Source organism: Equus quagga, chromosome 3 (assembly GCF_021613505.1).
Source record: "Equus quagga isolate Etosha38 chromosome 3, UCLA_HA_Equagga_1.0, whole genome shotgun sequence".
Taxonomy (NCBI): Eukaryota; Metazoa; Chordata; class Mammalia; order Perissodactyla; family Equidae; genus Equus; species Equus quagga.
The window spans coordinates 47,614,542-47,637,539 of NC_060269.1; the positions used below are offsets into that span (position 1 = coordinate 47,614,542).

General features: G+C 33.8%; 1 protein-coding gene across 1 annotated transcript in view; it reads right to left on the bottom strand.

Annotated features, from left to right (window-relative positions):
• Nucleotides 1-22,998, bottom strand: part of FSTL5 (follistatin like 5) — a 710,646-nt gene that overhangs the window by 113,241 nt on the left and 574,407 nt on the right. The window contains exon 10 of the mRNA XM_046657076.1: nucleotides 22,193-22,327. Coding sequence (XP_046513032.1) covers nucleotides 22,193-22,327 — 135 coding nt within the window. The remainder of the gene's footprint in view (nucleotides 1-22,192; nucleotides 22,328-22,998) is intronic.

The following is a 22,998-nucleotide window of genomic DNA, read 5'->3' on the forward strand; positions in this document are numbered from 1 at the left end:
CAGGAATCCTGTTGGAATTAAAAAATGATCTGGTAGGAATTTAGTTAAGAAATCAATTAATTTAGTACAATATATTAGTATAGCTAATGAGAATAATCAATATAATTTAAGTAAACAAATATAATCTGATAAAGTTCATCACATATTACTAAGTGTAATATAAATACTCTCAGTGATCTAGCAAACTGAGTAGAGGCATATTTCATAGTAACGAAAAATTAACAAACACCAGAATAGTAAGCTGAGAGTCAAACTAATGGATTGTCGTTGTCATCAGAAATTAATTTTTATGAACTAGACAATTCATTAAGCCAAGAAATAAATATAAATTGTATAAGTAATATAAATTAGAAAATAAAATAATCAAAATGTGAAGATAAAATGAGTCACAAAAGAATAAATTTAAAGTACACATAAAGTTAGTAAGAAAGTTCAGTTAAGTGACAAGATAAGAACACAAAAAAACTATATTCTTATGTAAGAATTAGAAAATATAATGCACTTTATTTACATAGCTCAAAACATAATGTATCAATAATATACCAAAACAAAAAATATAGCAAATCAAGTGTAATATTCACCAAAAATACACTGATGGAAAACTATATTATTCCTAGATCAAGAGAATGAATTTTATAAAGACAAAATTTATTCTGAAATTACTAAATTTAAAAATTGCATGTATTATTTTTGTCTATTTAGAGCATGTTCCATTTTATTGTATACAGTTAGAATGTGCATTAAACTTAAAAAAAAATTGAGAAAAAAAATCAAGGATGGTGTCAAGATGGAAGCGTAAGTGAACTCTGAACTCACCTCCTCCCACAGACAAAACAAATTCACAACTACTCTTGGAAACATTACCCCTGAGAGAGAACTGAAAACTGAATGAAAAGAACCCCCACAACAAGGGACAGTGCAGACTGAGATGGAAGAGGCAGCAATTCCTTTCTTGGAGGAAAAAAAGCCACCTTTGTGAGCCACAGAGCTTCACAGCCAGTTGGGAGCAATCCTAAGGTACAAAGCCTTCCCCAGAGGAACAGGGGGTCTTAGTGGGGGAGCATTACCACTATAAGCAGCTTTTGGACTGAGCACAACTGAGATGAGTGTTTTAATATCTGGCTTTCCTGGCTACTAACAAGAACAAGGAATACCCCCAGCAAAGCTATCAGATATAAAGGGAAAAAAAAAACCAGCTCTTAAAGGGCCCACACACAAATTCACTCATTTTAGAAAGCAACCTAAAATCACCAGAAGGAAAGGTGAACAGTCCTTTGGTGAAAAGAGACTCACCTGATAGGTTCTGAGTGCATCTCCATGAGAGGTGAGACCTCTCCAGGGACTGAGACATTGGTGGTAGCCATTATTGTGACCTAGTAAAGGCATGCTTACACAGATGCTGGCAGATGCATTGGAGTTCTTCCTCTGGACTGTTAGACCAGGGTCTGCTCCACCCACTAGAGCACAGATTTAATCCAGCTGAGCCAGGTTAGGCAACATGCCCTAGGGACTGGCCCCACCCAACAGCAAGCACTCAGGCAACTTATGGGTTAAAAAAGGGGCAAAATATCTGAACAGACATTTCTCCAAAGAAGATATACATATGGCCAACAGGCACACGAAAAGATGTTCAACATCACTATCAGGGACATGTAAATCAATACTAAAATGAAATATCGCTTTACTGTCATCAGAATGGCTATAATTGGGGCTGGCGCAGTGGCACAGTGGTTAAGTGCACACATTCTGCTTTGGTGGCCCAGGGTTCGCTGGTTCGGGTCCAGGGTGTAGACATGGCACCACATGGCAAGCCATGCTGTGGTAGGCATCCCACCTATAAGTAGAGGAAGATGGGCACAGACGTTAGCTCAGGGCCAGTCGCCCTCTGAAGAAAGAGGAGGATTGGCAGATGTTAGCTCAGGGCTAATCTTCCTTGGGAAAAAAAAAAAAAAAGAATGGCTATAACTAACAAGACAGGAAATAACAGTACTGATATTCCTCAAAAAATTAAGACTACAACCTCCAGATGATCCAGCTATTCCACTGCTGGGTATTTATCCAAAGAACATGAATGGGTAAAGATACATGCACCCCTATGTTCATTGCAGCATTATGAACAATAGCTAAAACTTGAAAGCTACCTAGGTGCCCAAGAAGGGAGGAATAGATGAAGAAGATGTGGTATACATATACAATGGAATACTACTCAGCCATAAGAAACAATGAAATCCGGGCATTTGTGACAACATGGATGGACATTGAAGATATTATTCTAAGTGAAATAAGTCAGAGGGAGAAAGTCAAATACCATGTTATCTTACACATAAATAGAAGATAAAAATAACATGGGGCTGGCCTGGTTGAATGGTGGCTAAGTTCACACACTCTACTTTGGTGTCCCCGGGTTTGTAGGTTCAAATTCCAGGTGCAGACCTATACTTTGCTCATTGGGGCATGCTGTGGCAGCATCCCACATACAAAATAGAGGAAGATTGGCACAGTTGTTAGCTCCTGGTCACTCTTCCTCAAGCAAAAAGAGTTAGATTGGCTATAGAAGTTAGCTCAGGGCGAATCCTCCTCACCAAAAAATAAATAAATAACAAAGAAGATAAAAACAACACAAACAATCACTTAGAAACAGAGATTGGATTGATGGTTACCAGAGGGGAAGAAGGAGAGAGGAGTGCCAAAGGGGTGATTAGGCACATGTGTATGGTGATGGAGTGTAATCAGTTTTTGGGTGGTGAACAAGATGTAATCTACACAGAAATTGAAAGGTAATAATGTACACCTGAAATGTATATGTTATAAACCAATGTTACTGTAATAAAAAAATAAATATACAAATAAATAAATACATACTTCATATTCAATTACGCAGGTATAATAACCAAGTCTCTTTTCCTTATATGTCTTTTCATTATTTTTCTGATTTTTATAGAAATGCATACATACATGGAGATGCTTTTGATATAATATATAAAAATGTAACAATCATTTTAAATCCTATTTATTCATTTATCACATGATGTCTAATATAGTCTTCAAATATATGGTTTTAGTCATTATATACTATTCAATTATATGGATTTCTCCCTTTTAAAAATATTATTCTTCATTGTTCATCAATCCAAATTTAGTACCTAGATCAGACGCTAGTATAAATTACAGGAGCTCAACAAGTATTGTTGACATCAATCATATAGATATATGTATATATATATATATATGTGTGTGTGTTCATTGTGGTGATCATCCTTATATGTTATTTCCATTAGTATACATTCCCACAAGATGCATGGGAATGTGTAAAGCCATTGACACATGTTGCCAGGTTGATTTCCAAAAGGTTGTTACCAGCAACCACCAGCAGTCTATGAAAGTATTCATACCACCACACTCAAGGTAGATTATTATGGTATGTGTGTGTACGCATGCACATGTGCACAAGCTTACCAAAAGTGAATATATATATTATTATATATATAAATTAAATATAATGTATATTAGTTTGATTATAAATTATATTGAATATGTTTGCAAATATTTTAAGAAAACTTTATGTCTTTAACTCATTATTTCTATTGGGATGTAACTTTTATATTTTTTACATTTTCACAGCTACTTACATGCTGAAAGGGATTTGTTTTGTCATATTACTTTATCCTTCATAAGATATATACAAGCTGCCTATAATAAATGCAGGCTTAATCATGCCAGCCATTTATTTAAAAACATATAATGCATTGTGTGTGTGTGTGTAAGCTCAAAGTCCTTAGCATAGCACATAAGGTCTTCTATGAAATGCCCTTGTAAAATCATGTACCAAATATCAAATCATTTTGAAACTCTTCATCTTTGCTCATATGTTAAATCTGACAGTAATATTCTTACCAGAATTCTTCACCTAATTTTCCACTAGTTGTGCTTTAAACCAGTTTAGTTTTTATCTATAGTTAACCTGTCTGGAACCAAGAGTTTGGGCTAAATGACTTTTTTTTGCTACATATGAAATCCTGTGAAACACCTATTGCATTCCTCAATATACCATAAGTGAATTTTCTGTTCTTAAATCCTTTTATTTAAAATTGGACAATAAAAACCTCAAAGTTACAGACCCTAGTAATTTAATAGTTATTCACAACTTACCTGAAATGTAATATTCTTTCTGAAGATAACATATGCCTTATAATGAAAATGTAGTTCAATGGAACAGATGCCTAGATACTAGTAACAGAATCCTTTATCAATGCCTTCTTTATAAATTGCCTTATTTTATATATTAGGTACTTGCAATTATATTTAAAGTAATGGATCTCGTATTAAATATGCTTTCTTTATATGGAAATACATGTGGAGAGTTGAATATTATATAAGCAACAGAAATAAGATTATTAACTACATAGCAGCATGCCATCGTACTGAAAGGCTATTTTCCTTGACAACTCATGTGTAAACTGCTTGGCTTTTCAACTAAATAAATTTTTGCTTGTCCTTGTCTTTGTCTGAAAGTATAAGGTTTCCACTAGTGCAAAACATTTTTGATAAACTGCATTTATGTAAGAATTACATTTTAGCTAGATGTCTTATTGACTGCTTCTCCTTTTGGATTTAAGAAATTGACTCAACTTTAGAAGGCAGATGAAAAAGGGCAACGTCAAAAGAAAATGTAGATAAAAATTTAATGTATTTGAAAAAATATATGGTTAGCTTTATGGTAGTTGAAATTTCTTTGTACATATGGAGAATGAAATGAGACATTTAAAACATACTATTTTTAAGATGGAAAGCTATATAAGATATGTCAAGTACATTGCCTGCCATATGCCAAATTCAAAGCCACTTTTAAGTGAAACTGTCACTCTTTTAGCACTGATTGAAGACGATTCTCCCCTGTGACTACACAGATTCCCCACCTAGAGTCTAACATGAGCTGATTAGGCTGTAGTACTCAGCTTACATTAGGGCATACAACGCAGAAAATGGCCAGGAATCTATGATCTGAATTTCTAAAAAGTGATGAGAGGGGATAATCAGATCCCTTTGGGGTGTAATGTGAATCAAGAAATCATGTTAGAAAACAGAGAACACAGAGAATCGGAATGGTAAGAATGCACAGCGAAAGGCACCATGATGTAGAGTTAGGGCTATGATAATTTGTGATAATGCAGAGAAGGACTCAAGATGTGAAAGGGAGGAAGAGGCTGTGCAACCCATGGGCGAGACAGGAGAGGCAGCAGTTGTCTGACTATGTAATGTCAGTTTCTGGCTTCTGGGTGTGGGTACATCTCTGAGTGCTTCACATTGCCAGTTTAAATTTCACATCCATTTTAAAATAACCTACACTTAATCAAACACAGAGAGTCTTGGCAACCAAATCAGTCTGACTGAAACCAAGACAATGTAAGAACTGTTGCCATGTCTAAAGATTAAAGCCATCACACAAAACAAATAAAAATGGATCCATCTTCTTCCAATGCCAAACCAAGTAAGCATACAATCTGCAGTGGTTATTGTACAATGTGTAAAAAGTTATCTCAAATTTAGTGGCTTAAAACGACAAAAAACACTTATGGTTTTGGTGGGGTGGTTTGGCTGGGAGGGTTCTGGTTTGGGATATCTTATGAGGTTCCAGGATCTGCAGGCTTGACTTGGACTAGAAGATCCACCTCCAAGATGGCTCACTTATATGACTGGCAATTTGCTGCTGGTTGTTGGCAGAAAGCCTCAGTTCTTTGCTATTGGGACTCTCCCCAAGGCTGTTTAAGTGTCTCACTTACTGGCAGTTGGCTTTCCCCAGAATGAGTGATCCAAGAGAGCAAGGCAGAAGCCTTAATGCCTTTTATGACCTGACTTCAGAAGTCATATACCTTCTCCTCCACCCTACTCTATGTGTGGTAGAGACTTGACCCATTCCAATATGGGAAGATACTATAGGGTGTATATAAAAAGAAAGGAGGATCATTAGGACCATCTTGGACACCTTACAATGTTAGTGTAACAGACTGCTTACTAAGCAAACGTTAACTTCAAGAAAATTTTTCTAGCTAATGTCCTCCTAGCCAGACTGTCAATACCTAAGCTTCAATTAATATCGAAATTCTAAGTCCACCACTGTCAGGAAGTGACTTGATTTTGATAATTCTTCACAAATGATTATGGTTTTCATATTATAAACAATAAATAGTGACATTATTAAACAATTGTGGATAACTAGCTGTAGATAGATGGGGGAAAATCTTTGCCTTCTAACTTAGTCATATATTCTATCATTATAAGTAGATGGCAAGCAAAGTTACTTCCTCTTTGGCTTTAACTTCCTCATCTAGAAAACATACTGCAGGGTTAATTAAAGAATTAAAAACATAAAATGATTGTAACATTTTAAGTAGTACGTGACATATAAGGAATTGCTCAATAGATCTTGGCTATATAGTTATACGTATCCTGGGTAGAACTCAAGATAATCATACCTATAGACATTAAATTAATGGAAATGTTGCCAAAACAAAACATTGCATAAAACTATATCCTAACCTATCATTAGGGCTATCAGAGGATTTTCCTTATTATCATCTGAGAAAACAGAATAATTAGAAAGATAGAGGGCTATTTGGATTATTAATTAGCATATGGGAAAGGAGAACTTAGAAATAATAGACCTTAAAGCTGTTGCAACACATCATAATTTTTATAAAAGGATATTATTTCTAACAATTTTTATTACTCTTCTCATATTCTGAACGCCTCACTAATATGAATTTAAATGTACATTTAATATATTTATTTTAAATATAATATAATATTAAAATATAAATACTATATTTAAATATAGTGGAAAATAAAAGATATCCAATCTTTGAAGGAAATTGACTATTTTAAAACATTAGTTATCATTAAGATAAACAAAGATTCTTAGATAAATATTTTGTGAGAGAAATTACAATTATAAACCTCAGATGCATTAAACATCCTGGTAGTTAGGGCATTCTGAGTAAATACATAGTTTATAATTCAGTTAAATTTGCTTATATTTAAAGATATTATAAAACAGATTAGTAGCAGGGCAATAAAAGGCAAGGTAATCACTAAAGCGGGCCCGAAACTTAGCGTCTGAAATTTCTAGTTAGTCACAAGGTAAAAAGAAAAAAATATTGGACTTCACACTGTCTGAGAAAGTGTTCATGTAGAAAATGGCATAATGTCTCATAAAACAAGCTGATTATGAGTTAACAGAGGTTAACTTCTTCCTAGAAAAGATTTCTCAAGAAATAGCTTGAAATATAACAGACAAATTAGGTAGTATGAAGATTTTATGAGCATTCAATGAGTCAAAAATTTTAAATTGCTTAGAACAGTGCCTGGCACACACACACATACACACACACGTATATGAATACACACACATATGTACACACATCCATTTCGCAAATACATATTTTTGCTAAACATACAGAGAAACTATCTCCAAAGATAAGAACTTTATATTGTGATTCAACTATGAAGCAACTTGCAGTCATAATATAGTCAATATATCTTGTTTTTTAATGAAGAGTAATAATATAATGTTAGTGTGTCTACAGTGTTGAGGATCAGATATTTAACATGTCCTGTCAGACATTCTTTGTTAAATATTAGGTGCCTCAGCAGGCCAATGACAAGCTCTGCAGTAAATTTGAATTTGTCTCTTATTTATAATTGCTTCAAATACTTACATTGTGTTGATTAAAGTGAAGTCCATATTACTTTTGATTTGCTTTTAGACACAATAAGCACCAGACTTGGCACTCTGTTATAAAAACATAAAACTTGTTTCTCAATCTGTTAAATCCCCATCCTACAAGAATGAGGTCACACATAATTGGATTAAAGAAAAGACTAACCCTAGAACTGAAATTTTCTTCCTCAAAGTACTTTAAATATATCATCTCTTGTACAATTTCATGATAGAGAACCCAGATATCTGTATTATGCGGTAAAATTTTGATGTAGAAATAGCAATTGGAGAATTACAAACTAATAATATCTTTTTAAAACGAATTTTAGCTTAATCATGGAAGAACTTGTGTTCTTGAATCAGAAAGTATCCTGATGGTCCCAAGAAGATGAGTTAACCGAACACTGCATGTCCCACTTGTTCATTGAGTCGTCCTGTTGGATGGGATGATTTTGCACCGGCCAATTCAACTTTAGCTTGAGGTCTCTCTTACTGTTCTTTCCTAGGATATTTTTCCTTCTCTCCAACTTAATTCTGAAAGTAATACTTATTCAAAAAACATTAGGGTCTTTGTTTTGCTTGCGTTCATGGAGAGGGAACAACAGGTTTTGCCTAAAATGACATCATAAGCTTTAGTTTTGTTCTCAACTCTTCACATATTGTCACTTAATAGCCTATGTTTTCCTAAAATTCTGATGGATATGCTTCTAATTATTAGAATATACCTACCTGTTTTTAAAATATCATTTAGATACAGTAAGTGAAATGTACGGTGTTTTTAATATGATAAATTAAAAATCAGTTCAATAGTATATTTAAAGAAAGAGGAAAATACAATGAAACCAAAAAAAAATGTTTTAAGTCATCCACAGGTTTTTTGTTTTTTTTCCTATAAAACTAACATGCTTCTTACATTGTACCATTAAGGCTCCTGGCCATAATGCCACTTGGTTTCAAATCTCTATCTTTCAGGAGCCTAAACCCTTTTCTGTTGAGATATTATCATCACTGCTTTCAAATGTCTGTAAATGAATTTGAGAACCACACTTCTTTCTCATCGTGTTAGAAGGGAAAATTAAATCATAAAGAAGTGACATCAATGTCTAAGACTGGGTAAAGAAAGCAAAAAGGTGTCCCACCACTATAAATTAAGATTAGGAATTTGGAGTTATTCATCTTATTTTAACACATATTGTCTTTATTTGCAACATTATTGCTACTATTGCTACTACTGGGAGCTGGATCACTACTTCAAATTGTTACAGTGGAGAGCCAAATGCTGGAGCGAATAAACTACTCAGTTCTCTTCTAGTCCTATCTTTTCTCACTCCCCTTCTTTCCCGCCCTTACCCCCACGCAATACAGATTGTGTATTGAGAGAACAATGCCAGCTGCTCTTCTTCCTTCTGTTGTCAACATTAAAAAAACGGGCAGAACAAACAGCAGACAGCAGTGATACTCTAGCAGCTGCAGTTACTGGCACAGAGAAAAAGAGAATGCGGTCAAAGATGCTCAGCAGAGAAGTGACAGGGAGAGCAAAGAAACTAGGCCAAGTTGGCGGCAGTGTCGCCAACCGTGGCTATGCTAAGAATGAGCATTGGCACTGAAATGTGAGAGCATTTTTAGCTGAAGCTTTCTGATATCACAGTGACTCCACACATGTGTAACCTTTAATTATTGCTCACTCTGGAAAATAGGAGGTAGTCAGGCATGACTTTGAGAAGATGATAGAAAAACACTTTCTCTTTTTTTTTTTTTACTGGCATTCCTTATGAAACTTACCTTCCCTACACTCTGCAAGAAGGAACAGTAAAAGAAAATTATCAGATTTGAATAAAACTCTGAAATCTTATGTTCTGGGGGCACTTTTTCAAACTTGAGGACAAAATGTTTTGTGTGACTCTGAGATTCCAAAAGGGAATGTTAGCTTCACGTAAGGGCAGTAAAATACATAAGATATGAGAGTAAACAGCCAGTTGCCACACATGCTAATAAAAGTGTAAGCAATTCCTGAATATATGAACCTCAAAGTATTTTGCTATTAGATATAGATATAAAATATATAATTTGTAACTCTGCCTTGAATAGTCCCATATCTAGCATATGGTACTATCACTTTTACCCATTACACCATTTTTATCCATTGTTCAAAATATTTAAGAGAATTTTATAGCTGATTGTCACTGACCCAGAATAATAACAATAATAGTAAGCAGAACAAACACTTACTAAGCTCTCCTTATATGCTAAATACTGCGCCAAGCGTTTTAGAGCATTGGATCCATTAAAATTTCATTTCTACAAATGTCTCTAATTGAGTTAATTTCCCTAATAGCTTAATCTTAAAAAGCAAAATAAGGGAAGCATGTGTTACAAATACAAGAGGCTAGTCCAGTAGTGTGGAGTAAAATAATAGTGTTCTAAAAACAAATTGATAAGCAGAGCACCCACTTCTTTGAGTATGACACAAAATGTTTTCAGATTGGCTCTATAGACAGAATTGCTCTATCTGGCCAACACTGTAGCAATTGTGTGTGTATCGGCATGAAGTGAAGGTAGCTCAGGGGGTCACAAAAGCATAAAGTTGACAATAGAGTATCTTCTATCTATTATCACAATAAACTCTTTCCAGTGTCAATTTTGTTCTAATTTAAAGGTCATAAATTAATAGCCATAAGTAGCCTAAGGCATAATTTTAGTCCGTGACTATTTGAATATGATTATTTACTATGAAATATAATCTTTTATTAATGCACTGGTTTCCTTCTTAGAAATTCAAATAGGCTGATAAACCAAGTAACACCATCTTTTGGGAAATGTCATTATGCGCGATACTCTTCAAAAGATGGATAAAGAAGGATAATTCAAACTTACATTGACTGCTTGCACTAATTATGTTCCAGCAGCATGCTGTAATGAGTTCCCGCAATTCGTATCACATTTTGGGGTTAAATAGTAAACATACAAGAGTATTGTCTTATATACTGTGCTGGGAATTCAAATTTGGCTAATCCTACCCAGGTAATAAAAAACCATACTCAAATGTCTACTATACATTAACAATAAATTCCACCAAAAATAAAAGAATACTTATTGTGATATCTCTAGAATAAACATAAAATAATAAATATGCAGAAAAGAATTTTTATCTTTGCAGAAAGATAACATGTAAATAGCTCCTATTTTGACTTTTTCCACTCACACAGTTCAGGGTCTCCCTTAGTGTGGTTCTACCCAACAATACATTCTCACCATGTACTGAAAATTCCCAGCAAATATTTTTATGATCATATATTACACAAAATTGATGAAAGCCACTACAGACTTTATGACTATTCCCTGAGTTTGACATACTTTCAAGTCTTCAGCTATGGAAATATCACTACAGCCACCAATACAAGCTCAAACGCCATCGGCTCAATGAGACTTCACTCTACAGCTCAGCTGGAATTGGATGTTTCTGTGTTTGCAGTCCTGTCACACTTGGCTTGTATGTCTGGTACAGCAATCATTTTATTCTACCATGTATTATCGTTCTCCTTTACTTCTAACTGCACTAAATTATAGCTTTTCTGAAAGTACAGAATTGTCTTATTCAGTGCTAGCCATATGCTAGCAACATGTTTGTGTGTGTGTGTTCTTCCCACAATAAATATTTAGTAGGGGAAGCACAAATGAACAAACCTATTGTTCCCTGTAGATTTTTTAATTCTCCTTACAATGACAGCTCGTATTCACTTTATAAACTTTGTAAATGTCCCTTTTCTAATAGGCAATTAAGAAACAGATAAGTTTGGAGTAATACTGAAACTCATGCACTTGGGAAGGTAACTAGCTTCACACATATTTAAACTACATAAATCAAATTACAGCCATTGGAAACAGGATTTAAATTAAATTGTTAGTCCAGTTGCCATGGAAATATAGAAGTAATTAAAAGGCAGATTAAAAAGAAATTATAAATTACAGCAAAATATTAAGTACATGGCAGGATCTTCCTAAATAATTTCTGAATGTATGGCAGTTCAATGTTTCTCTAATATGTGTGAATACTCGCTTCCAAGGTATATGCAAAATCAACTCTAATAGATAATGCCAAAGTACTTTCCAAAGGGTGGCGAAACTGACACTACGATTAGCAATGTAGAATGATTTCCATTTGTTGAAATCTCATCAAGTCTCGGTATCATGTAGCTTTTTAACTTTTGGTATTCTAGTGGATGTGAAATGGCATTTCTCTGGGGTTATAAGGTGTGTTTCCTTGATAAGTGATGAGTATTAACATCTTTTCATAATATATATATATATATATAGGCATTTCGTTTTCCCTTGTCTCTGAAAGGTCTTTTTAAAACTACAGGTGAGGGGCTGGTGCAGTGGCGCAGTGACTAAGTTTGCACGCTTCACTTTGGCAGCCTGAGGTTCGCTGGTTCTGATCCCAGGTGTGGACCTACACACCCCTCACCAGGCTGTGCTGTGGCAGGGTCCCACATGCAAAGTGAAGGAAGATGGGCACAGATTTTAGTTTAGTGACAATCTCCCTTAAGCAAAAAGAGAAAGATTGGCAACAGATGTTAGCTCAGGGAGAAACTTCCTCACCAAAAAAACCACCACAACAAAAAACAAACCTACCGGCTAGTTTTCTTTTGGGGTGTTTCACTTATATCTGTCTATCTATCTGTCTATCTACCTACCTATTTATGATACTAAGTTCTTGTCAGTTATTTGTGTTGACAATATCTTGAGGACAAATTTTTATGATTAGAATTCCTTAATTTTAATGCAATCATACTGTTTTCTCTGATATTTATTTTGCCTTTGAAATATACTTCTAAAATTTCATTCTGATTTAATATTAATATAATCATAACTAGTGCAATATTGGTTATAATATATGTGTATATGCATTCTTTACTTGAATATTCTAATAATCAAATTAGAAAATAATACACTTTCTTTTTTATAGTATAATTTCAGTCTTTTAAACAGAAACTATATCTAGAAATACATTTTGATTTTCTATTGATTTTGATTTCTAACACATGTATTAGACAGATAGTAGACAAATTTAGGGGAAAGATATTCAAATTGGCACACAACTTTACTGCATATGATAGAAAAATGTCTCAAGAAATTTCATATTTAAAAACATTTCATACGTAATGTAACATTCACATGTAACACAAATATGGAAATGCACACAAAGTTGCAAAATAAAGCAAATGAGGAGGCAGAACAATAATCAAACTGTCTTACTCTTTCTGACATGTTCATCTAACATTCAGCTCTATCAGAATTCAGACATCCCGGCAAACAGAAGACAATAAGGCATGCAGATGTATAATCTGGCCTCTTTGCACACAGCTGATAAAAATGTGTGGCATAAATTAGACTTTACAAAACTTGAAGATGGCACCTTACTTAAGTCCCTCACCCCAGAGCCTGGACATTTGAAGGTCTTATTAAATGAATTTTTTCACACATTTACACTATTTTCTGATTGAATTTCTATATCAGGGGATTCTAAGAAAATCATGAAGTGGTGATAACTCTGACTTTTTTTTGAACCCACATACACAGTTATTTTGCAAAGCATTCACCAAGTTTAATGTTTCTGGAATTATGGAATCTCAAAGTGAGTCCTAACATTTTCTCCTGAACACCAACAACTAATATACAATAAAATATTAGTACATAGATTTTTAAAAAATTTCGTAGAGATTTTCTGCTCAGCACTGTCACTGTATATAAACTTATTTAGTTAGCATGCCTGGAGAAATATAAATAAAATGTCATCATCACTTGTCGTAAAATAAATTAGGCAAATTGACATTGTGTAATATGAGATGAGATAGGAATATTCCACTGAAACAACAGAACGCCTTGCAGACAACAGGTAGGCAATAAATCAAAATAAGAAAGCTTCGTTTTGTAGGCAGTAGAAGTGCCTGATTGCTTATGGTTGCTGCAAACCTGTCAATCCGGTGACATTCAAATCATGTAGCACCTTGGTAGATAAAGCTCCACAATTGCACAAGAATGGCAATGTTAGAAACAGATCTATTTAATGACATCAAAAAGGTATTATTTTAAATATATAGCTTCAGATATGGCAATCACAAGGCAGATAATTTCACCATGCTCTGGGTCAACAGATGAAAAGATTTATGGAACAAATTATTTCACAAAATGTGACAATGTCATTGGCCAAACTGAGAGCATAAATATTAGAAATTATGATAAATAATGAAAGCTCATAAAATAATAAAGGCTCATCAGGCATGATTTACTTCTACATTAATCTGATTATCCTAAGTGAGTTTCATTTCATGTAAGCTTACTAATATGTAAATATCTGTGACAAATATTAAATAGTTTTTTGGGCTTTTCAAAAGAAATATGAATTGTTCACTCTGCCTTTTTATTTTTTATTATTTTTGGTGAGAAAGATTGGCCCTGAGCTAACATCTGTGCCAGTCTTCCTCTATTTTATGTGGGATGCCACCACAGTGTGGCTTGACCAGCAGTGCTAAGTCCACACCCTTGATCCAAACCCACAAACCCGGGCGTCCAAAGCAGAGTGCATGAACTTATCCACTACACAACCAGGCCAGCCTATTCACTCTGCTTTAAAATGTTTTTAGTATAACCCCTCTATTGAATAATATTCGGTGAATGTTAAATAAAAATTAACAATATTTTTCACTTGTTGGTTTATTTTATTTATCCTAAAATATTTGTTTTTTTTGTGGTTCTTTTTGATTCTAGCGCTGAGCTCATAACTAACAGGATTAAACTTCACACTGGCTATGACGTCCACACCTTATCTCTAACTATGGATTTTCCTTATTCCTAATGAGTCTATCTATTTCACACTTGTTGAGTGTAAAAAAAATTAATCTATTAATCTGATGACTTCTGCCCCTGTCTCACATTGGTTAAATGTAAAAATTTATTATTAATCTATGGTAGCCACATTTGGCTTCATCTACACATGTTCATAGACTATGCTAGTCACCTACCTATCTCCCTACCCTTTGTATACATTAATAAGATCCTATGTAAACGATCTCATTAAATCTATGCAAATAGCCTTTTGAATTATGTATTTTCTCCATTCTTTAAAAATAGAAAGTAAATGAAGACTAGAGAGGTCAATTAATTTGTCTACATTACCAGAATACATTTTATTTTTAAAGTTTGTGATACTATATTTAAACTACCTTTATATGTAAAGAGACCATGTTTCAACCTATTTTAAAACCTTTTCCTCTATTTCTAAACTAGGCAAATACTTCTTAAGCATTTATACATCTTTTGAAATATTTGGTTACAAGTGGCTACATTTTACCATATTTCTAAATGTGTGTATTGTGAATTTATACTCATTGCATATTAATTTATATGAGCGTTATATATTTATATAATTTGTTCATTCAAGTAATCTTGTTGTAGAGTTTAATCCATTTAACGTACTCTTTTAAAGAATCTTATAATGAATTTGAGGTCATAATAATCAACCAATATTATTTTATTGAAGTTAACTCTGAAGTAAAGATTTTTGCAGTAGCCCAGTATTTCCAAATGCAATATTGCCTGTGACAATGATAAAAAGATGTATATACTATTGTAATATCTTCAGATATTATATTCAATATTTGCAAGAAGCCAGATTAAGCATATCCTTTACTGAAACCCTAGCAAGGTGTGCTATACTTTGTGCTCAGTGCTTAATGCAGCCAGTAGTTTAAAAGCTTTCAGTAGGAGCCTACTTTCACTTTTCATTTACCTTAATCCTGAAGATGAATTGTTATCATCTGGGAATGGACTTCTCTTGGGAATGGAAATGGATCAAGTGCTAATGCTGTGAGCAAGACATTTTCAAGTAAATAACATTCCACCTGTACTTAAAACCCCCTCGCATATTTCTAATTATCTTCTACTCCCTGCTACCAGTACCACACAATCCCCTAAGGTCTGTTTATACTCTTCTTTGCATTTAAATCCTCTCTGTATATCACTTCATTAAATCTTAGTTATCAAACCCTATCCTTAATGTAAATGTAGAGTATACTATTTTGAAACACTTTTTTGTAGTTCAATTTATCACATGAGAAACCTGCCAGTGAGGTTTGTTGACAAAGTTGGGTACTTAAAGTTTTGCAGTTCAAAGATTAGCATACAAGCAAAACATCAACTCCTTAGCCGTATGATGCTTTGCATGAATTGTTCTCTCAAGGGGATCACATTGCTGGGAAGTGTAGTGTAAGAAAAGACGTGACTGATCCTCCTATGAGTGCTCTGTTATGCAGAAAATAGCTGGATGATTAGTCCGAAGCTGTAGCTAAGCAAAGTAAGTCTGTGTTGTGTCATTTTGCCCAAAATTGTAAATCTTTCCCCATTTTTTGCTGTCTACATGAAATTCAATACCTCTCTTCTCTGCATCTTTCAAAAAGAAAATAGAGGAACAGTACATTACAGAAGAATTTTTAAAATAGAATAGGAATACAAATTGACCAATGTAAAGGGGAAATAAAGTACAGCTTTTGCTTTGGTTCTGACAAAAGTGGGCTATGGCAAAAAATGTGTCCTTTATTTAAAGTATCTTAATAGCCACATCAAAGAACAAAATATATATATTCCAATTAGCTGAGTCAATTTTTTTCTTCTTGAGGAAGATCAGCCCTGAGCTAACATCTGCCACCAATCCTCCTCTTTTTGCTCAGGGAGACTGGCTCTGAGCTAACATTCATGCCCGTCTTCCTCTACTTTATATGCGGGATGCCTGCCACAACAGTGGCAAGCGGTGTGAGGGTCCGCACCCGGGATCCAAACCGGCAATCCCCAGGCTGTCAAAGCAGAACATGCAAACTTAACCACTGTGCTACCAGGCTGGGCCCATGAGTCAATTTTTTTTAAATGGGAAAAGAAATAATGACATTTTATATTAGGATATACAATAATATAGAAGTCCATATGCAATTATCCCCCTTTCTCCCTCCCTCTCTCCCTCCCTCTCTCTCTCGATATATATATTTATCTACATATCTATCAATATGTATCATTCATTTTGTAAACTTTCCAATTTCTAACAATTACTGGATTCTCTAAGCTTTTTTTTTTTAAAAAAATGATTTTTGTCCATGTTTCTAGCAAGAAACAAGTAATTATTTTCAGAAAGTAAGCATGAGTGGGCGGAAGAGGTACTACTTTATATCTAACATTAGGTTGAGTGCTTTATATGTAACATCTGCACAGAAATCCCTTAGTGAGTTAGTACTTATTCCATGTCACAGATAAGGAAAGTAAAGCTCAGAGAGGTTATATGTAAGAGCCCCAATGATCAGGCTGTTATGTGGTGAAACTAAGGCACATTCCAACTCACATCTTACTCCAAAGTTCATGATCTTTTGTCATACTAATCTGCTTTTTTAGATATATGTTATATCCCATCACTACCAAAAGATTTTTGGTGAATGTGTACAAATCAGTAATTTTTTAATATTTGCAAATAAGAAGAGTAAAGTCATCATTGATGAGCCTGTGACTGTTTCCTTTGACATTTTGAAAATATCTGTCAAAATACAAATGTGCTCTGTATAATTAACATTGGTCTTTGTCTATGGAATTACTAGAAGAGAGCCCAGAGTACCTCTTAGGATGGGGATTACAAAAGGCTGTAATTTTCCCTCGTGTGATCTTCACCTGACTTTGATTTTGGTTTTGTTATATAGAATTCTGACAGTCTGTTGATTATTAGGAAACATCCCAAGGAAAACTGTCTTCTACCACATTCTTACATTTTCAGTTAATTCTCTTCTGTAGCTACTAATATTCTATTCAGTTTACTTATTTACTATTATTCTGATTTTAACTATGTATATAACTTTCTAAAAACGAGCACGTTCACATCAACAACCACATATATGACATGTTCTTCATAACCACTGCAGCAAATGTGTGGAACACACACTTAAAAATTAGAGACACATTTAAATGAGAGGTAAATTTGTTACTCTGAAAAAACCTGTGTTTGCATGCTTATAAAAGAGTAGAATATAAACATGAATTAGTAATGTTTGAGACTTCTTGGTTACAACTAAAATCTGTTAGTTGTGTTGTCAAGACCAATGTCATGAAACTTTTACCTTACTGTCTTTGTCTTTATAGTTTCAGGTCTTTATAGTTTCAGGTCTTATGTTTAAAAGTCTTTAATCCATTTTAAGTTGATTTTTATGTAGTATTATGTAAGATAAGGTCCAATTTCATCCTTTTACATTTGAATATTCCGTTTCCCAGTGCTATTTCTTAAAAAGACTATTCTTTCCCTATTGTGTATTCTGGCATTCCTGTTGAAAATCAGTTGACCGTATGTGCATAAATTTTTTTCGGGGCTCTGTATTCTGTTCCATTGATTTACGTGTCTGTCTTTATGTCAGTACAATACTGTTTTAATTTCTATAGCTTTGTAATATACTTTGAAATCAGGAAGTGTGATACCTCCAGCTTTGTTCTTTCTCAAGATTACTTTTGCTATTCTGAATTTTTTGTTATTCCATATGAAATTTAGGATATTTTTTGTATTTTCGTAAAAACTGCCATTGGGATTTTGATGGGAATAGCATTGAATCACAGATTGCTTTGAATGGTATAGACATTTTAACAGTGTTGTCTTCTAATCCGTGAACATGGAATGTCTTTCCATTTATTTGTCTTCTTCAATTTCTTTCATCAATTTATTTATAGTTTTCAATGTCTAAGTCTTTCACTTCCTTGGTTAAGTTTATTTCCAAGTAATTTATTATTTTTGAGGCTATCATATGTGACATTGCTTTCTTAATTGCCTTTTGGATAGTTCACTTTTAATGTGTGAAAATGCGACTGAGTTTTGTATATTGTTTTTCTATCCTACACTTTCCTGAATATGTTCATTAGTCTAAGTTTTTTTGTGGAGTATTTAGGGATTTCTGTATGCAAAATCGCATCATCTGAAAAGAGAGAAATTTTTGCTTCTTCTTTTATGATTTGGATGCCTTTTATTTCTTTTTCTTGCCTAATTAATGTGGATAGGACTTCCAGTGTTATGTTGAATAGAAATAGTTAGAGTGAGCATCCTTGTCTTTTTCATGATCTGAGAGGGAAAGATTTCAGTTTTTTACCATCGAGTGCGGTGTTAGCTATGGACTTGTCATGTATGGCCTTTACTATATTGAGGTACATTCCTTCTACATCTAGTTTGTTGAGCAATTTTACTGTGAAAGAGTGTTGTCAAAAGTGTTTTTGTCATGAAATGGTGTTATCAAATGCTTTATATTCATCTATTAGATAATCCAGTCATTTTTATCCCTCATTCTGTTAATATGCAAATCACATTCATTGACTTGTGTATGCTCAACCATCCTTGCATCTCAGGGATAAATCCTACACGATCATGGTATATGATCCTTTTCATGTACTGTTGAATTTAATTTGCTAATATTTTGTTGAGAATTTTTGCATCTATGTTTATCAGCACTATTGGCCTATAATTTTTTCAAAAAGACAACAACAAAAGGAACAACAAAGGAACAACAGACAAGTTGGACTATATCAAACTAAAAAGCTTCTGTACAGAAAACAAAGCAATTGACAGAGGGAAAAGACAACTCATGGAATAAGAAAAGGTATTTTCAACTCATTTATCTGATAAGCATTTAATTTCCAAAATATATAAGGAACTCCAAGAACTCAATAGCAAAAATGAAATAACCCAGTTAAGAAATGGGCAAAGGACTTGAATAGAGATTTCTCCAAAGAAGATGTATGAATGGTCAATACATATGTAAAAAGGTCCTCTACATCACTAATCATCAGCAATGCAAATCAAATTCACAATGATGATATCTAACAAGCCATACTTGTTAGGATGGCTATCATCAAAGTAACAAAAGAAAAGTGTTGGTGAGGATATGGTGAAGTTGGAGCTCTTGCACTTTGTTAATGGGAATACAAAATTTTGCAGCCACTATGAAAACATTATGGAGGCCCCTCAAAAAATTAAAAATAGAACTATCATATGATCCAGCAGTTCTACCTCTGAGTATATATCCAAAAGAATCAGGATCAAAGAGATATCTGCTCTTCCATGTTCATTGCAGCATTATTCACAATAGTCAAAATATGGAAACAACCCAATGTCTATCAACAAATAAATGGATAAAGAAAATACTGTGTGTATATAACAATGGAATATTATTAAGCCTTAAAAATGAAGGAAATTGTACCATTTTCAACAATATAGATAGACCTAGAAGACATTATACTAAGTGAAAACAGCCATTTGTAGAAGGACAAATACTGTATGATTGCACTTACACGAGGCATCTAAGTCAAAATCACAGAAGCAGAAAATAGAACGATGGTTGTCAGGGGAAGGAGGGGGAGAGAATCGGAGTGTTGTTCAATGGTTATAAAGTTACAATTATACAAGATAAATAAGTTCTGATCATCTGCCACACAACTTAGTGCCTATAGTTAACAATATAGTATGTGCACCTAAAACTTAGATAAGAGGGTAGATCTCATATTGTGTTCTTATCAAAATAAATTAACTTTTAAAATCTATTAGCTTTTACTCTTCATCCTTGAAAATGTCACATAATTTAAATACACAAGTAACATCTATAAATATTTCACTTTCAGACTTAGAAAAGACATTCTTCAAAGCTTTTCCTTGTATTGTCTCTTTCCTATAAGATGACTTTGAAAGTTCTGTAAATATAGATATTGTAAAGGCAGCAAGGCTGTATCTTATAAAATTGTTACTTCTGATTTTAACAGCATACCACTAGCATATAATCTCAAAAAACTATTTAAAATGTATTATGTTGACCTGGAAGAGTTTAAAATAAGGTGAAAACATGATGTCAGGAACTGTTTATAATTAAACATATTAATATGACTAAATATATGGTTAGAGTTACATTAAATCTTCCTCTAAAATTTTCTTCAAATTTATGTGCTGGTCAGTAGTGATTCACTGTTTAAAGAAACTATGGCCAGGTGTTTTAATGTTGTAACTAGGGAAATATATCGAAAAATACCTGACCAACATTAAAAGAAAATCAGAGTTTGCAGAGAAACAGAGTTTAAATTGAAATGTCTAACAAACGTCATCATAAAGGACAAAGCAAACTAAAGTCTTCAATTGTCACCTAAAATTAATTTTCAACAGAAAGTGACTTGCAAAATGAATTTTCAATGGTAAGTGAATTGCAAATTGGTATTTAGCAGAAATACCTAAAAGGAGTAGAGTAAAAATATTATGGTGGAACTTATCTAGTCATTAAATCCAGCTTTCTTTTCTCTTTTCTACCTTAAGAATTTTCTTATTAAATATTTGCTGCTAATGATGGTTGTCCTAGCCAGACAAAATATGGATAAAGATATACTGGTAGTCAGGACATAGATAAGATCCTCCATCCTCATTGGATCCACTCATATCTACAGGCACTCATTGATTTAAAGAGGAATAAAAAGATTCCTGGGACAATGCTTCAACCTTGTTTAACAAACTGGATTCAGAGAAATGGGAATGCCAAACTAAAGGGCCCTCAAAACATCAGGGCCTCTGCAAAAACTTAGATTAACAGGAGTTATAAACAAGTACAAGAAATCAGACTGAGGAGTAAGGAAAACGGTCATTACAAGTACGGCCAGACCCAATCCCAAAATAGCTATACTGTGGAATGTGTGGACCAGAAGGAAGAGAACGCCTATAGAGCGCTTACTTGATAAACGCTATAACAGTACTTTGAGTTCCAAGCAATTCAGTTGTAACCAAAAAATCCATTTTTAGCATCCCACTCCATCTATATTCCTTTCACCAAGTAATAATTTTTTTAAAGGGATGGTGCATTTTTCTTATTACTTCATAATACAATCAGGAGACAGATACAGAGATGACAAAGGATTCCAGCTCTAAACAGAGACCAGTCCATGGAGTGGTGTTGGTACCAAGGCAGTGAGTGTCTCATGGCGGTGATAACACCGTGCCTGTGGCAGAGAAGCATTACTGTATGGCCATGGGGCCACTGAATACAATGCAACTGACAAAAAAAGAAAGATACGAATTTATTCAACCCATAGGGTGTCCCTTGGGTATATTTTGGGATCTTGAATTCCCCAACTCACTTGGGAGAGGGATTTTCCAAGGGATTTGAATTCCTGTATGAGCAAATGGGAAGACAGGACCCAAAACATCCTATATACACTTGTGAAAGAAAAAAAAAATCATTTAATGTTACACTAAAAATGTCACAAGCTTATTCTCTAATCCTTAAATCAACTTTTATATTTCAAGATTCTTATCCTGCCTACATACAAAAACATTTTTTAAGGTATTGTTCATTTCAGAGTTTTCTGATGCCTCTGCTTTTTGAAAAACACTTAATTGTAAAGTTAAGTACAGTGTGTGTGTGTATGTTCAATACATACAGGTCTTTCTAGCAGAATCTTCCACAAAAAGAGAAGAGATGTCTTCATCCACTCCTGCTTCATTCTTTGCGATACAAGTGTACGCTCCTGTATCTTCATAGCGCACATTGCTTATATGAACCTCACTGCCATTTGCTGAAAACAGAAGGCAAATGCAACTTGTAAACTACAATTTCAGTTTTGGTACAGTGCTTTCCGATTACACAGTCAAACAGTTCTCTTAGCTTGTCCTAATTAAACTATTTTCCTTCCTACTTCCATGCTTTGGAGGCGTGCCAAATTATTCCACAAGCATTCAAGTGTTTCATAACAGTGCTGTCACTCTATTACAGAGAGCCCAATACATACACACTGTAACAAATGCACACACTTTATATTTTATATTCATTTCCTGTTTCTTACATTGCATAAGTATTTTATATTGATAACTATAATTTTACTTAAACATTTATTTTTAGTCTTCAGAATCCACTGTGTCCCAAGCTTTTACAACAGTTTTAAATAATACCACTGTGGTTCATTGACAGAAGAATGCATATGAAAAGACATTTTAATAAAGAAATTAACTGAGCTACCTCATACAAATATAATATGACCTCCACTTATCAAGTATATTATTGAGTCCATATTATATATCTGATATAATTAGGTAAGGAAGACATTAAGATAATAACACGTGACTTGTGTGTAAGCTTTCAGTCTTTTCTCAGAAACAAACTTACAGCAAACAATATTATAATATGGAAATTGATATAGTTAATGTATAACCAAAAGTTTAAGGGAATGTTTAATCCAATGTTTAAGTC